Source organism: Phyllobates terribilis, unplaced genomic scaffold (genome assembly GCF_046119375.1).
Source record: "Phyllobates terribilis strain yellow unplaced genomic scaffold, ASM4611937v1 Scaffold_3__8_contigs__length_932513732, whole genome shotgun sequence".
In the NCBI taxonomy this organism is placed as follows: Eukaryota; Metazoa; Chordata; class Amphibia; order Anura; family Dendrobatidae; genus Phyllobates; species Phyllobates terribilis.
In genome coordinates, this window is record NW_027362763.1 from 618,895,379 (window position 1) to 618,913,371 (window position 17,993).

The 17,993-nt window shown below is 44.2% G+C and overlaps 1 protein-coding gene across 2 annotated transcripts in view; it reads right to left on the reverse strand.

Moving 5' to 3' along the window:
* The window catches only part of TRIM67 (tripartite motif containing 67), a 508,762-nt gene that overhangs the window by 243,714 nt on the left and 247,055 nt on the right, over positions 1-17,993 (reverse strand). For both annotated transcript variants that reach the window (XM_073671505.1, XM_073671504.1), the window contains exon 2: positions 16,165-16,260. In XM_073671505.1, the coding sequence (XP_073527606.1) occupies positions 16,165-16,260 (96 nt within the window). The remainder of the gene's footprint in view (positions 1-16,164; positions 16,261-17,993) is intronic.

Here is a 17,993-nt window from a genome sequence, read left to right on the forward strand (position 1 = left end):
ATTTCAGGGGTCCTTTGTGGTTATAAAAAAAACATGTAAAAAATCGACACCTATTTCCATTATTTTCCCACCAATATCACCTGAAAATAACATTAAAATTAAGCCTGATGTATCACAAAAAAAGTTATTTTGACAACCGAATGAGAAGAAATTTTACAGCTCTTTATATCACATGTGCAGAAAAAACTGAAGATATGCCATGTCAGGAACGGGGGTAAATGGTCCTAATTGGTTAAAGAACATATCACATCTATTAGTAAAGGAATAGATTCCATCGTTGAATAGAACATAGAAGAAATCGTTGTGAATGCAAAACAGACATGCTATGATTAGCAGATTTGTGGTGTTCTTGCTGCGTATTTTACACAGCATATTTGGTGCGTAACATATTCAGCATTTTGCAATACCAGCATAGACAATGACATTTCTGAAATATCCTGCACATGCTACAATTTTTCCATGTGTATCTTGAGTCCTGTTGCATTTTTGCCGAGATGTGGCATGTCAATTCTTTCAGTGTTTGTGCATTGCTTTTCATTTTTATTTTAATGGGTGAAAAACGCATATAAAAACACTACCAAAATGTACATCAAACATGAAAAAAATAGGCATATTGTATGAATGTTTTTCCTGCCACCAATTTAGGTTGCGGAAAAAATAAGTTGTCAAAAACACAATAACCTTAGCTAGAGTTTTACCACCACCAAAAGGTGACAATAGAAATAAGATTTTGTTAAAGAAAGCTCAGTGAATTCTCCATCCCAATGCCTTGAGTTTTTTAGGAATAAATGATAACCATGACATTAGTGTGACTCTGTAACTGATATCTACAGTTAGGTCCATATATATTTGGACAGAGACAATATTTTTCTAATTTTGGTTCTAGACATTACCACAATGAATTTTGTAATCTGTCCAATTACTTTTGGTCCCTTTAAAAACAGGGTGGCACATGTTAAGGAGCTGAAACTCCTAAACCCTTCATCCAATTTTAATGTGGATACCCTCAAATGAAAGCTGAAAGTCTGAACTTCAACTGCATCTGAATTGTTTTGTTTAAAATTCATTGTGGTAATGTCTAGAACCAAAATTAGAAAAATGTTGTCGCTGTCCAAATATATATGGACCTAACAGTATATAGCACCCGCTAAGCTGTCCCTTCTATTGTTGTAATCATGACAACTTGTAACTTGTGAGTGCTGCTTGTGTGCGCACCGCCAATGATAGCTACACATGTTGTGGAAAAAGATTATGGCCCTGATTCATGAAGGTGTTTACGCCAATTTTCTGGCATAAAAACACCTCCAAATGTTGTTGATGTCGTTTTCAAAAGTGTTAGCACCACCCAAATGGTTGTGAGTTGTGGGTTAGCCCCATCACACACATGACATTTATTGTTCTCAAGTGAAGGTCTATGGACATGGATGCCAGCTTTCTTCTCTTTTATAGCATTTCTTTGCGCAAAATTCATGAAACACGCCATTTTGAAGAATTTGGCTGCAAAAAAGTTACCACATGACAAAAAACAATAGTGACTTAAAAAAAAACATTTGAATCGAGCCTTTTGTATCTCTAAATATGGTGTCAGCAGCTTTAGGGTCCGTGCCCACGATGCGTTTTTCAAGCGTTTTTGCTGCGGAATTTTTGCAGCGTAAACGCTTGGGAAACGCTTGGTAATCCTTCCCCCATGGTCCCCAATGTAAATCCACAATTTCAATGCCCATGCTGAGGAATTTTCCGCAGTGTTTTTGATGTGCGGAAAATTCCGCAGCATGTCCATTATTTGCGCGTTTACACATGCGGAATTGCCTTCTACAATGCATTAGAAAACGCAAGGCAATTCCGCATGTGCAAAACGCTTGAAAAATGTCAAGTTCCGCACATGTTTTTCCGGGCAAGGAGAAGCAGAAATGAAGCAGAAATTTTCTGCTTCATTTCTGCATTGTGGGCACATAGCCTCAGTGTATGTTAGCCTCTCCTTCTGAGAGAAGATGCCTCCTAGTCCCTGCAGAGATTGAGCAGGGATTTCAGAGCTTTTAGCTAGAGCATAGTTACAGCCACTCTTTCCTTCTTGTTGAATGTGTGCTTTCTTTCATTACTATTCATAAGTTTAAGAGACTAGTCTAAAAATATTCCTTTTACTACTTTATATTTTTATTGGAAAAAAAGACTTGAATTAATGTATGATTAATCCCTTTACTACCTTGGGTTTTTCAGCTTTTGCGTTTTTGTTTTTTACTCCCCTTCTTCCCAGAGCCATAACTTTTTTATTTTTTAGTCAATATGGGCATGTGAGGGCTTGTTGTTTGCAGGGCGAGTTTTACTTTTGAATAATACCATAGATTTTCCATATAGTGTACTGGAAAATGGGTGAAATTGCAAAAAAAGTGCAATTCCACAGTTTTGTTTTTTTGTGTTTTTACCATGTTCACTAAATGCTAAAACTGACCTGCCATTATGATTCTACAGGTCATTACAAGTTCGTAGACACCAAATATGTATAGGTTTGTTTTTATTTAAGTGGTGAAAAAACATTCCAATGTTTGTAAAAAAAAAACGGCACCATTTTCCAAGATCCGTAGCGTCTCCATTTTTCAAGATCTGGGGCCGGGTGAGGGCTTATTTTTTGCGTGCCAAACTGTCTATTTATTGATATCATTTTGGTGTAGATCACTTGTTTAGATCACTTGTTATTGCATTTTATTGCAATGTTGAGGCAACCAAAAAAACGTAATTCTGGCATTTTCTTTTTTTTTTTCTCGTTATGCCGTTTACCGATCAGATTAATTCTTTTTATTTTTTGATAGATCAGGCATTTCTGAAGGCGGCGATACCAAATATGTGTATTTTTGATTTTTTATTTTATTTATATTTTGAATAGGGCAAAAGAAGGGTGATTTGAACTTTCAGATTTTTTTTTAATTTTTCAATTATATTTTTTTATTTACTTTTCACTGGCTTCAATAGTCTCCAGACTAGAAGCTGCAATCATCTAATCGCTTGTGTTACACACAGCAGGGCTTCGGCCCTGCTATGTTTAACACTAGTGTTGAGCGAGCACTAAAATGCTCGGGTGCTCGAAGCTTGGGCCGAGCTCACCGTGATACTTGGGTGCTCGACCTGAGCAACGAGCCCAATGTTAGTCTATGGGAGACCCGAGCATTTTTGCGGCTGCACCCCCGGCAGTCTGTAGAAAGCCTAAAAAGTGCCCAAAACGATAGTGACAGTGCTCAAAAGACATGGGGGCAGCATGGGGATCGCCCCTGGAAGCATTTCTGACCCCCAGGTCACTGCTGTCAACAACGTGGTCAGAGGTATTAAGCCACTTTTACGGGCTCACAATAAAACGTTCAAAAACGAAACTGAAACGGTTTTACTGTGAAATATGTTAAGGAGTTTCCTTTCCAGGGTAAAGACTTGTGTATAAGGTAAAATAAATAACCAAAAACAAAAATACTCCTCCACACCTTGGGCTATGTTCACAAGTAGGATTTTTCATGCGTTTTTCCACTTTTGTATTGCTTTCAACCTTGACAAATGCATTCACCGGGAAATGTCATTTTAACATTTTATAACCTTATCTGGCCATGTGCTGTGTGACACATGCATACAGTGCTGAAAAGACATGGGAACAGCATGGGGAAGACCCCTGAAAACATCTCTGACTCCCAGGTCACTGCCTAAAAGTGTTCCCATCAGAAGTGATCCTTGCCGCATCAGAAGATGCAAACTTGCAACTATCCCCGTGTAAGACCTTGTCCCAGGGCAGTGTTCAATTGTACCTCCCCCATTCCTTGCAATGCAAGCGGAATTATGCAGCCAACCACCCACCCACCCGCAGGCTGCAATACCATACTGCTAGCTTTCCCTTGAAATGGGGCCTTTTAGTTTCGAGGAGGCCGAAGCTGGCCACTCCCTCATGGCTGCTTCGGCAGCGAGGTATCCATACTCAGTCCCCAGCCGCCCGGTGGCCGAGTGTCCACGCTCGGTCCCCAGCCACCAGGTTGCGGCCGGGTGTCCATAATCGGTCCCCAGCCGCCCCGCGGCCGGGTGTCCACACACGGTCCCCAGCCGCCTGGGGGCGACCGGGTATCCGTAAACGGTCCCCAGCCGCCCCTATTTCTCCTGTCACCTTCTCACACACTTTTCTTAGCCTGGCCTGCTTTAGGGTAGCATTGGACGAGCCCACCAGAGAACCAGACTCCTCCAGTGGGCCCTGGCTTCTCCATCAGGGGATTTGAGAGTGCCAAGGTGAGGAGCATGATGATGATGATAGCAGTTAGCATCTGCTTTGTTTTCTTTTAATGCAAGCGTAAGTGTACGGCCTGCCACCCACCCACCCCCAGGCTGCAATGCCATACTGCTAGCTTGCACTTGAAATGGGGCCTTTTAGTTTGGAGTAGGCCGAAGCTGGCCACTACCTCATTGCTGCTTCGGCGGCCTGGTATCCACACTCGGTCCCCAGCCGCCTGGGGTCGACCAGGTGTCCATAAACGGTCCCCAGCCACCCCTATTTCTCCTGTCACCTTCCCACACACTTTTCTTAGCCCGGCCTGCTTTAGTGCAGCATTGGACGAGCCCACCAGAGAACCAGACTCCTCCGGTGGGCCCTGGCTTCTCCATCAGGGGAGTTGAGAGTGCCAAGGTGAGGAGCATGATGATGATGATAGAAGTTAGCATCTGCTTTGATTTCTTGGATGCAAGCGCATGTATGTAGTAGCGGCTAGGCCTGAGGTGGTCAGCGTTTTGGCGCATATCCTACCTCCTCCGAGGATTGCTGGATGTTTTCCTGCTACTATCCCAGTTTTATGACTCCCGTTAAAACAAAGCTTCAGGTGATGAATGATGGATGAGGTGGTGGCAAAGGAGAAAGAGCAGGAGGAACAGGGACCATTCACATCAATATCGGGCCAGTCAACCACACATGTCTTGTAGGATATGTTTCTGTACCAAAAGGAGCGGTTCGGCTACACAGTTACAGGGCATACAGTGAGTGCAATGCCTACCAAAAATTTAGAGGCACTCCAATGCCCCTTGGAAGTGACATGGAGGTCAGAGGGCCTTAACTAAACCATTTTTTCCATTTATAGCAACTGGGTCTCCTGTGCACTGTTGGCCTAAGCAGTGTATGGAAGGCTTTCCAAAAATTATGAGGAACTGCAATGCCCCTTGAAACAGATGTGGATTACAGAGTACTAAATACCTTCTACCCATTATTGGGGAGTGGGTCTCCCTTAGTGTTCGCCTATGCATTGAAAAGCAAAAGCTGACTAAAATAAGGAGGAAATGCAATGCCCGTTGGAAGAGTTGTGGAGGTCGCAGTAGCTTAACAAGATGGTTTTAATGCCCCTTGGAAAAGTGGTGGAGGTCACAGTAGCTTAACAAGACGGTTTGAATGCCCCTTGGAAAAGTGGTGGAGGTCGCAGTAGCTTAACAAGACGGTTTTAATGCCCCTTACAAGAGCCATAAAGTACAGCATCTTAAAAACATTATTCCCATTATTGGGGAGTGGGTCTCCCATAGTCTTTACTTATGCCTTCCAAGCAAAAGCTGCCAAAAATTAGGACGGAGAAACTTGCAATGCCCCTTACAAGAGCCATGCAGTACAGTATATTACAAAGATTATTGCCATTATTGGGGAGTGGGTCTCCCATAGTCTTTGCTTATGCCTTCCAAGCAAAAGCTGCCAAAAATTAGGAGGAAATGCAATGCCCGTTCGAAGAGTCGTGGAGGTTAGAGTTAATTAAAAACAACATTTCAATGCCCCTTGGAAGAGCTGTGGAGTTCAGAGTGGTTTAACAAGACGCTTTTAATGCCCCTCGGAAGAGACGTGGAGGTCCCAGTAGCTTAACAAGACGGTTTTAATGCCCCTCGGAAGAGACGTGGAGGTCGCAGTAGCTTAACAAGACGGTTTTAATGCCCCTTGGAAAAGTGGCGGAGGTCACAGTAGCTTAACAAGACGGTATTAATGCCCCTTGGAAGAGACTTGGAGATCCCAGTAGCTTAACAAGACGCTTTTAATGCTCCTCGAAAGAGACGTGGAGTTCAGAGTGGTTTAACAAGACGCTTTTAATGCCCCTCGGAAGAGACGTGGAGGTCCCAGTAGCTTAACAAGACGGTTTTAATGCCCCTCGGAAGAGACGTGAAGGTCGCAGTAGCTTAACAAGACGGTTTTATTGCCCCTCGGAAGAGACGTGGAGGTCGCAGTAGCTTAACAAGACGGTTTTAAGCCCCTTGGAAAAATGGTCGAGGTCACAGTAGCTTAACAAGATGGTTTGAATGCCCCTTGGAAAAGTGGTGGAGGTCGCAGTAGCTTAGCAAGACGGTTTTAATGCCCCTTACAAGAGCCATACAGTACAGCATCTTAAAAATATTATTCCCATTATTGGGGAGTGGGTCTCCCACAGTCTTTGCTTATGCCTTCCAAGCAAAAGCTGACAAAAATAAGAACGGAGGAACTTTCAATAATGGCAACACGGACCACGGTCACCCTGGTGGTATAGTGGTGGTGGAGGCTGAGGATAAGGAGAAGAACATAAAACAGCCGAAATGAGAAAGCGTATACCCATGTGTGGGTGTGAAGCGGTGCATGTGAATACATCTCCCGAAATAACACAGTGGATTTGACTTTATGTTACTCTGCTGTCATTTGGTGGTGATGAGAAGTCTGGCCCAATCCAGCCCTTGTTCATTTTGATAAGGGCCAGCTTGTCAGCATTGTCAGTTGACAGGCGAGTGCGCTTATCAGTTATAATTCCCCCAGCGGCACTAAAAACACGCTCCGATAACACGCTAGCGGCAGGGCAGGCCAGGACCTCCAAGGCGTACAGAGCGAGTTCATTCCAAGTGTCCAGCTTGGATGCCCAATAATTAAAAGGCACAGAGGAATCACGGAGGACGCTGGTACGGTCGGCAAGGTACTCCCTCACCATCTTTTGAAACTTTCCACTCCTTGTGAGAGTACCCCGCGCCTCAGGGTCTGTCCGATGGGACGGTCTGAGAAAACTGTCCCAGAACGTTGACAGTGTTCCCCTGCCTCTGCTGGATTGGAGTTGCGTCTCTCTCGCATGTACGCCTTGGTTGGGCAACGAACTGTGACCTCTGCCGCTAGCGTGTTCAGATGGGAATTTTTTTAACAGTTCTGCAGCAAGGGCCTTCTGGCACTGCCCCATTTTTGTAGACCTCTCCACCTCAGGAATAAGAGAGTGAAAGTTATCCTTGAAGCGGGGGTCTAAAAGTGTCACCAACCAGTAATGACTGTCACCCAACATTTTGACAACGCGAGGGTCACGGTTAAGGCAGCGTAACATAAAGTCAGCCATGAGTGCAAGACTGGTAACGGGCAAGACATCCGTGTCCTCACCAAGATGACGACTGACCATGCTCTCCTCCTCCTCCCCCCTGTTCTCAGGCCACCCACGCTGAACCGACGGTATGACAGTTGTACAGGTACTACTGTCTACAGCGCATGATACAAGCTCCTGTTCTTCCTCCTCCTCCTCCTCCTCTCCCTCATTGTCCCCCAATGCACGTTGGGATGAGATGAGGCTGGTCTGTGAGTAATCAACCGCTACGGCTTCTAGATCCATCCCATCATACTCTGGCTGCAATGCCTCCTGTTTAATTCTCTGCAGAGAGCGTTGCAAAAGACAGACAAGTGGAATGCTGACGCTAATTATAGCATCATCGCCACTCACCATCTTGGTGGTCTCCTCAAAGTTTGTCAAGATGATACATATGTCAGACATCCAGGTCCACTCCTGAGGTCTTATGTGTGGAGTCTGACCTGAATATCGACGGCCTTGTTGCAGCTGGTACTCCACAACTGCTCTCTTCTGCTCACAAATCCTTTGCAACATGTGGAGGGTAGAGTTCCAACATGTGGGGACATCACACACCAGTCGGTGTGACGGAAGCTGCAAACGCTGCTGCAACACAGCAAGGGCGGCAGAAGCTGTAGCCGACTTGCGAAAATGAGCTGACAGGCGGCGTACTTTGACGAGCAGATCTGGCAACTCGGGGTACGATTTAAGAAACCGCTGAACCACGAGGTTAAGCACATGAGCGAGGCATGGTACGTGTGTGATCTCGCCTCACCTCAGAGCCGCCACCAGGTTACGGCCATTGTCACACACGACCATGCCCGGATGTAGGTTCAGCGGTTTCAGCCACAGATCTGCCTGCTCTTTCGCAGCTGTCCACAACTCACAAGCAGTGTGAGGTTTCTCACCTAAGCTTATGAGTTTCAGCACAGCCTGCTGCCGCTAGGCGGAGGCAGTACTGCAGTGCTTCCAGCTTGTAACTGATGTGGTGATATATAAGATGGAGGCTGAACATGAGGAGGAGGAGGATGCGCAGGAGCTGTACACTGTGGGGGCAACTCTGACTGACATAGGGCCCGCAATCCTCGGTGTGGGGAGGATGTGTTCCGTCCCAAGGTCCGACTGGGTCCCGGCTTCCACTATGCTTACCCAGTGTGCCGTCAGGGAGATGTACCGTCCCTGGCCACAAGCACTTGTCCACGTGTCCGTTGTCAGGTGGATTCTCCAAGTAACTGCATTGTTGAGGGCACGGCAGATGTTTTTGGACACGTGCTTGTGTAGTGCGGGGATGGCACACCGGGCAAAATAGTGTCGGCTGGGGACCGAGTACCGAGGGACGGCCACCGCCATAAGGTTGCAGAAGGATTCCATCTCCACCAGCCTAAAAGGCAGCATTTCCAACGCAAGCAGTGGTGAAATGTGCGAATTTAGGACTGTGGCCTGTGGGGCGTTGGCTGCGAATTTCCGCTTTCGTTCAAAGGTCTGGGATATGGACAATTGAACGCTGCGTTGGACGTTGATGCTGTTTCTTGAGAAACTGCCATAACAAGTGAAGACTGAGAGGAGGGGGCATCTTTGCATGCAGTATGGACAGGGGATTGCCTTGAAAACACAACAGGGGGTTCTATTGCACGCACAACAGCGGAAGAAGCAGTGGTGACACCCGCTGACACTGGTCGTGGACCCTGGGGTTCACCCCACAAAGTCGGGTGCTTTGCTGCCATGTGCCTGATCATGCTGGGGGTGGTCAGGCTGGTAGTTTTGTCACCCCTGCTGATGCTGGCATGGCAGGTGGTACAAATGGCCTTTTTGGGGTTATCAGCAGAGTCTTTAAAAAAATTCCAGACTCTGGAAGACCTACCGGTTGTACTGGCAACGTCCCTCGTGTTGCTGTTACGGGGAACTGTTGCCTGCCTTCTGTGTGCGGCCACCACACTGCTTCTTCCTGCCTGTTGGGGTACTCTGCCTCCCTCACCCTGTGTGCTGCTGGCCTCGCTCTGCATGTCCTCCTGCCACGTTGGGTCAGTTACTAGATCATCCACCACCTCCTCCTCTTCCACTTGCGCACCACGATCCTCCTCCTCACTTCCTGGCAATTGTGTCTCATCATCGTCCACCTCTTGTGACAAATTGCCAGCGTCGCCTTCCTGTGGAAGTGGCTGTTCAAATATTTGGGCATCGCTACATGGGATCTCCTCTTCCACCACTTCAAGCGGAGCAGGCGAGGGGCACAAATCTGGAAATGGACCAGTGAACAGCTCTTCAGAGTGTCCAAGTGTGGGATCAGATGCTGTCTGACGATACTCGGCATGGTGGGAGGAAGGAGCATCAGGGTGAGGAGGAGTATGCGGTCGAGACTCACGGCTACTAAGATTTGACCGTGTGGAAGACAGACCGGAGGTGGTGGTGCCCAGGTAACTGGAAGTATTATCTGCTATCCAATTAATAACCTGTTCACACTGATCAGTTCGCAATACTGGTGTTGTTCTGTGCTTCCCTAGTAATTCGGTCAAGAAGTGGGAGCGAGAAGATGTGGCTGTTGGTTGTAGCACATATTCACCTTGGCCACGGCCTCGTCCTCTGCACGCACCATCACCAGAACGTCCAGTTGCACGTCCCTTGCCACGCGCCTTGCCCATTGTAAAGGAAGTAAAATAGCTTACACTCACACTATCAATGGAAAAAGGGTAATAGAAAGTAGAGTAGAACCGTGGAAGAAAAAAAAATACCAAAAGCTAGATAATAGAGATTTTTTACCGTGGAACTGCAAAATCACATTTCTATTTCTCGGGCCTACACCAGACTATTTTAAACAGATATATTGGTGTCTGAACAATCAGGAGACACTAATACTGTTTTTCTTTACGGAAAAAATACCAAAAGCTGGATAATAGAGATTTTTTACCATGGAACGGCAAAACCACAGTTATAATTTACTGGTGTATACCAGACTTTTTTAAATAGATATATTTGCGGCTGAACAGTGAGTGACACACTCAAACTTTTTTTTTTTAGGTAAAAATGGCCCAAAAGTGGATAATACAGAGGTTTGAACCGTGGAACTGCAAAAACCACACTTCTATTTCTCTGGCCTACGCCAGACTATTTTCAACAAATATATTTGTGTCTGAACAATCAGGGAGACAGTATTAAAATTATTTTTTTTTACGGTAAAAAATGCCAAAAGCAGGATAATAGAGATTTTTTACCATGGAACGGCAAAACCACAGTTATAATTTACTGGTGTATACCAGACTCTTTTAAACAGATATATTTGTGTCTGAACAATCAGGAGACACTATTACTGTTTTTCTTTATGGCAAAAAATGTCAAAAGCAGGATAATACAGAGATTTGACCCGTGGAACTGCAAAACCACAATTCTATTTCTCGGGCCTACACCAGACTATTTTCAACAGATATATTTGTGTCTGAACAATCAGGAGACACTATTACTGTTTTTCTTTACGGCAAAAAATGCCAAAAGAAGGATAATAAAGATTTTTCACCTTGGAACGGCAAAACCACAGTTATAATTTACTGGTGTATACCAGACTTTTTTAAACAGATTTACTGGTGTCTGAACAATCAGGAGACACTATTACTGTTTTTCTTTACAGAAAAAATACCAAAAGCTGGACAATAGAGATTTTTTACCATGGAACGGCAAAACCACAGTAATAATTTACTGGTGTATCCCAGACTTTTTTAAATAGATATATTTGCGGCTGAACAGTGAGCGACACACTCAAACTGTTTTTTCTTAGGTAAAAATGGCCCAAAAGTGGATAATACAGAGGTTTGAACCGTGGAACTGCAAAACCACACTTCTATTTCTCTGGCCTACACCAGACTATTTTCAACAAATATATTTGTGTCTGAACAATCAGGGAGACACTATTACTGTTTTTCTTTACGGCAAAAAATTGCCAAAAGCAGGATAATAGAGATTTTTTACCGTGGAACTGCAAAACCACAGTTATAATTTACTGGTGTATGCCAGACTTTTTTAAATAGATATATTTGCCGCTGAACAGTGAGCGACACACTCAAACTGTTTTTTTTTAGGTTAAAATGGCCCAAAAGTGGATAATACAGAGGTTTGAACTGTGGAACTGCAAAACCACACTTCTATTTCTCTGGCCTACACCAGACTCTTTTAAAAAAATATATTTGTGTCTGAACTGTCACTGACATACTTTTTTTTGGGGGGGGGGGGGGGGGACACCAAAAGGTTAATAAGCTGGGTATTTGGACAGTGTGAAGGAGGAAAAAAAAAAAAGAGGATTTAGATGAAAAAAAGGATTTTTCCTGGCGCCCGAGACCTGGAGCTAAGTCCAGCAATTTCAGCAACAGGAGCACACAGGACTGTAATGCAGCGTTTGCTGGTATAACCACTGCGTCTCCTATACAACCTGCCTGCCTGCCTGATATCTGGGATGGATATTAGTCCTGGGAAGGACTGTTTGTTTGATCTGGCAGCCTTTACAGACCCTACACTTACTATTTCGCAGTATATATCTCTCCCTAAATCAGAAGCGCTGTCCCTACACTGTCTGATCCCAGCCACCTGTGTCCAAAATGGCGGCGCCCGGTTTTAAATACTCGAGGTGACGCTGTGCGGCCAGCCAATCAATGTAATGCCCACAACCAACATGGCTGCGGCATTACAGTGACTGGCTGGCAATCCCTGCATGTTCATTGGCTCTGTAAAGAGCACCAAACATGCAGGGCGGAGACCCGAACTCCCACCCGAGTAACCCGGAAATGCTCGGTGCTCACCGAACATCCCGAGTAGCGTGATACTCGGCGAGTACCGAGCAGTGTCGAGCATGTTCGCTCAACACTATTTAACACAAATGCTCAGCTGCTATGAACACCGACCACGGGGCGACATTCATGGCAGTTTGGTAATGACAACCGCAGGGGTCTCCTGCAGACTCCGGGTTGTCATGCTAACCTATCTGATGTGCGGAAGTTATTATGCACTTCCAGCACGATCATATTAAATACAGCTGTCAGAGATTGACAGCGGCATTTAACATGTTAACAGCTGCGGGTGGACCACGATTCCACCCGCGGCTGTCTGGGGCACATGTCAGCTGATTAAATCAGCTGTCATGTGCCTGAAAAGGTGTGGGCTCAGAGCCAGAGACCACACCAAAAAGGGGGCGGCGACCTATCATGTCAAAGGTAAAGGGGTTAATGTATGATCAAGTACCTAAATGGCTTTTATTAAGCATACCAAAATAATTGACACAATACTATACACCATCTGATAAAACTATAATAAAATACTACAGTGCTGGCCAAAAGTATTGGCACCCCTGCAATTCTGTCAGATAATACTCAGTTTCTTCCTGAAAATGATTGCAATCACAAATTCTTTGGTATTATTCTCTTCATTTAATTTGTCTTCAATGAAAAAAACACAAAAAGAATTGTCCTAAAGCCAAATTGGATATAATTCCACACCAAACCTAAAAAAGGGAGTGGACAAAAGTATTGGCACCCTTTGAAAAATCATGTGATGCTTCTCTAATTCGTGTAATTAACAGCACCTGTAACTTACCTGTGGCACCTAACAGGTGGTGGCAATAACTAAATCACACTTGCAGCCAGTTAACATGGATTAAAGTTGACTCAACCTCTGTCCTGTGTCCTTGTGTGTACCACATTGAGCATGGAGAAAAGAAAGAAGACCAAAGAACTGTCTGAGGACTTGAGAAACCAAATTGTGAGAAAGCATGAGCAATCTCAAGGCTACAAGTCCATCTCCAAAGACCTGAATGTTCCTGTGTCTTCCGTGCGCAGTGTCATCAAGAAGTTTAAAGCCCATGGCACTGTGGCTAACCTCCCTAGATGTGGATGGAAAAGAAAAATTGACGAGAGATTTCAACGCAAGATTGTGCGGATGGTGTATAAAGAACCTCGACTAACATCCTAACAAGTTCAAGCTGCCCTGCAGTCCGAGGGTACAACAGTGTCAACCCATACTATCCGTCGACGTCTGAATGAAAAGGGACTGTATGGTTGGATACCCAGGAAGACCCCACTTCTTACCCCGAGACATAAAATAGCCAGGCTGGAGTTTGCCAAAACTTACCTGAGAAAGCCTAAAACGTTTTTTGTAAGAATGTTCTCTGGTCAGATGAGACAAAAGTAGAGCTTTTTGGGAAAAAGCATCAACATAGAGTGTACAGGAAAAAAAAAGAGGCATTCAAAGAAAAGAACACGGTCCCTACAGTCAAACATGGCGGAGGTTCCCTGATGTTTTGGGGTTGCTTTGCTGCCTCTGGCACTGGACTGCTTCACCGTGTGCATGGCATTATGAAGTCTGAAGACTACCAACAAATTTTACAGCACAATGTAGGGCCCAGTGTGAGAAAGCTGGGTCTCCCTCAGAGGTCATGGGTCTTCAAGCAGAACAATGACCCAAAACACACTTCCAAAAGCACTATAAAATGGTTTTAGAGAAAGCACTGGAGACTTCTAAGGTGGCCAGCAATGAGTCCAGACCTAAATCCCATAGAACACCTGTGGAGAGATCTCAAAATGGCAGTTTGGAGAAGGCACCCTTCAAATATCAGGGACCTGGAGCAGTTTGCCAAAGAAGAATGGTCTACAATTCCAGCAGAGCATTGTAAGAAACTCATTGATGGTTACCGTAAGCGGTTGTTTGCAGCTATTTTGGCTAAAGATTGTGCAACCAAGTATTAGGCTGAGGGTGCCAATACTTTTGTCCGGCCCTTTTTTGGAGTTTTGTGTGAAATGATCAATGATTTGATTTTTGCTTCATTCTCTTTTGTGTTTTTTCCTTGCAAGCAAATTAAATGAAGATAATAATACCAAAGAATTTGTGATTGCAATCATTTTCAGGAAGAAACTGAGTATTATCTGACAGAATTGCAGGGGTGCCAATACTTTTGGCCAGCACTGTATATACAGTGGATATATAAAATCTACACACCCCTGTTAAAATGCCATTTTTTTCCACTTTTAATGTGGAATTTAATTCATTTTATTAAATGAACTTAAATGTTTTTGGGTGGAAAAATAAATAAATAAATAACTAAAATAATGTGGGTGTGCATAAATATGCACAACCTTAAACTAACTTATAATATAAGTTGAAGTACCCTTTGAATTTATGATTGTATTAATTTTTAGTTTTTATGGGTTTTTAGTTTCTATCAGCATGGCACATCTACAATTGCAATCTTTGCCCAGTGCCACTCTTCCTTGCAGTAGCACACCATATCTGTCAGACTGTGAGGACATCACTTGTGCATAGCGCCCTCTTCAAGTCAACCACAGATTTTCAATCGGATTCAGGTCTGAGCTCTGGCTTGCCCATTCAAATACTTTGATCTTGTTCTGGCAAAGCCAATATTTTGATGATTTGGAAGTATGCTTAGGGTCATTATTGTGTTGAAATGGGAACCTCCTCTTCATTTTCAGTTTTTTAGCAGAGGCCTGAATGTTTTGTTGCAAACATGACTGATATTTAGAACTGTTCATAATTCCCTCCACCTTGTCTAAAGCCTCAGTTCCAGGTGCCAAAAAGCAACCCCAAAACATTATACTGCCTCCACCATCTTCACTATGGGTATGGTGTTCTTTTAGTGATTCACAGTGTTGGCTTTGCACCAAACATACCGTATTTTTTGGACTACAATATGCACTTTTTTCCTCCAAAATTTTGCCCACCGGACGGAAGTCCTTACCTGCGGTGCTTTGTCGTCAAGTCTTAGTGGCTGGTGCTTGTTACTGCACATCCGCCTCCCAATCAATTGAATGGGAGGCGGATATGCAGTGCCCCGCGGCGGCCACTAGAGATGGATAGCCAGGTAAGGACTTCCGGCCGCCAGCCGCTACCGCTGCCGCCGATAACAACTGATTGGCGGGGGTGCCGCGTGCGGGACCCCAGCCGATCATGCATTGATGCCCTATCCTATGGATAGGGTATCAATGTGAAAGTAGTGGACAACTTCTTTAATATATAAGTCTGCTGAATTTGGCCCTGCTATTTGTTTCTTAAAGAAGCAGTTTTATTACATGTTTTTTACACATGTGATGGGCAGCAAATTATAAATATCATGCAACGTATAATTCTGTTGTGTTTTCACGATTTTTAGAAAATTGAATCGCTACTATGGAAAGTCTTTGCACTGTATTTTTCTGCTCAGAAAAATATACCAGAAAATTGCACAAAGATGGAGCATGTGAATCCAGCCTAAGGCTATGTTCACACATCATGGTTTTTTCAGCATTTTTATGCATTTTTTATGCAAATTTTCAGCTGCCTTTTGCAGTACCAGCAAAGTCTATGAGAAACCAGAATTCGCTTTTCACACATCATGGTTTTTTTTTGTTTACAATTTTGTGCCTTGCATGTTTTTTTGGAAAATAGAGCATGTCACTTCTTTCAGTGTTTTTTGACCCATAGGAAGTAATGGGTGGTGAAAAAAATGCTGAAAAAGTACTGAAAAAAAGGCACCAAAATTTGTTTCAGCGTTTTCGATTCCAAAATAGAATGGGGTTCTTTTTTTCACAGAACTTTATGTACATGCATAATAATACACAGAAGGACAGTGAAATAAACGCACAAAAAATGCATCAAGAAAGCACCAAAACTGCAAGAAAAATTCTTAACAAAATGCCCTTGAAGATCAGGTTTTGCTGCCGAAAACTGACGCCAATAATACATGATGTGTGAACATAGTCGTAGACAGGAAATCAACAGGAGCCGATCTACAGAGGAAGCTTTGTCTTCTCTCTCAATGCATGGTGTGTTGTGTCATTGTCTGCATGCACTTCTGTAAAGAACAGAAAGATAATACCTGGATTTGTTGTAGTATGTTCTTTAGCTGAACTAAGAATTCTTTGGCTTCTTTTGCTTTATCAGAAACTCCGCTCAAAGCTTGAGAAAGCTGTGCCTGTATAAAAAGATAATATGAAAGATACCAGATGTGAACATCGTTATCATCTATTAGTATTCAAGGAACTGTTCAACATTTCATTGCTATGTCTTGAATGTAATTCTCTATTCTCAGGTCTAAGCATACAAAAGGTAACTTCCTCAATGGAAAAATATATGTTTGCTCACCCTAAAGTGGAATCAAACACTGCCAGGTTGTCTTTAGAAATCAACACTAGAAAACATCCTAAGGGAAATAAAGAACACTTACAAAGTCTATCAATGGGTTGAATGGTAAAATCCCTCCCACAGCTGTGGCCATTTCTTCTCATTAAAGTAAGTGCTGTAATGCTAGCGTCCCTGCACGCCTCTCATCCTCCTCTCCCACAGCAGGGAAGCCGACTCACTCACCACCCCGGCCCTCGGGCCATAAGTCCACTTCTTGTTGCTTCCTCCCGAGGTCTGCGCACTCCTGGCAGATCCCTGGGCACTGCACTTAAAGAGACAGCGTGCGTCATCCATAAGTGTCCCCAGCCAATGACTGGGAGACACTTATTATTTAAGGCACCTTCACCTGTTGGGAGGTGCCTGAGCAATGTGTTCACTCTGCCTGTTTGCATGCTTGCTAGTTCTCAGGTTCCCTGTCCTAATTTATCTTTCAGTACCTGCCTGTAACTGCCTGTGCCTGCCTGTATATCAGCCATATCTGCCTGCACCTGCCATGCCAGCCTGTATACCAGCCGTACCTGCCTGCACCTTCCGCGCCCGCCTGTATACCATCCGTATCTGCCTGTACCTGCCGTGCCCGCCTGTATACCAGCTTTGCCAGCATGCACCTGCCTCACGAGCCTGCGCCTGTATACCAGCCGTACCGCCTGCACCTGCCATGCCTGCCTGTATACCATCCGTACCTGCCTGCATCTGCCGTCTCTGCCTGTATATCAGCCATACCTGCAGTTCTTTCCTGTATAACAGCCATTCACAGCACATGAAAACTTTACAACTAACTCCCAATATCGCATAGTCAATCAGATTGTCTCTGACATCAACACTTGCCAGACTGTAAGAGCAGTGAGACTATGGAACTCTCTGCCGCATGATGTTGTAATGAGTGATTCACTACTAAAATTTAAGAAGGGCCTGGATGCCTTTCTTGAAAAGTATAATATTACAGGTTATAAATATTAGATTCCTTGATAGGGTGTTGATCCAGGGAACTAGTCTGATTGTCGTATGTTGAGTCAGGAAGGAATTTTTTTCCCCAATGTGGAGGTTAGTGTTTGCCACATGGTTTTTTTTTGCCTTCCTCTCGATCAACATGTTAGGCTATGGGTTGAACTAGATGGACTTAGTCTTCCTTCAACCTTAAAACTATGTTACTATGTTACAAGTTTCTACCCAATATAGAAACTTGATAATCAACAAACTATAGTGAGGTCCACTAGATCTTCCACTACCAACAGTCACATTTGTTAATCCTTATCCCCTACTCATGTTCAAGATCTGTCAAAGCATTATAGTTTCATAGGTATAAAGTTTATAACAGTTGCGCGACCGCCCGATGTAGATAAATGTCAATGCTTGCTGGGCTTTGTGCAGCGCCGATGTTTACTTTGTGCAGCGCCGATGTTTGCAGTGCAAAGCGATAGTTCTGATAGGTGACATCATTGTCAAGTAGTGCTCTGTCCCTCCCGAGTCTTACCATGTGGCTAAGCAGTACTGGACATATGACATACACATGTGGGGTATTGC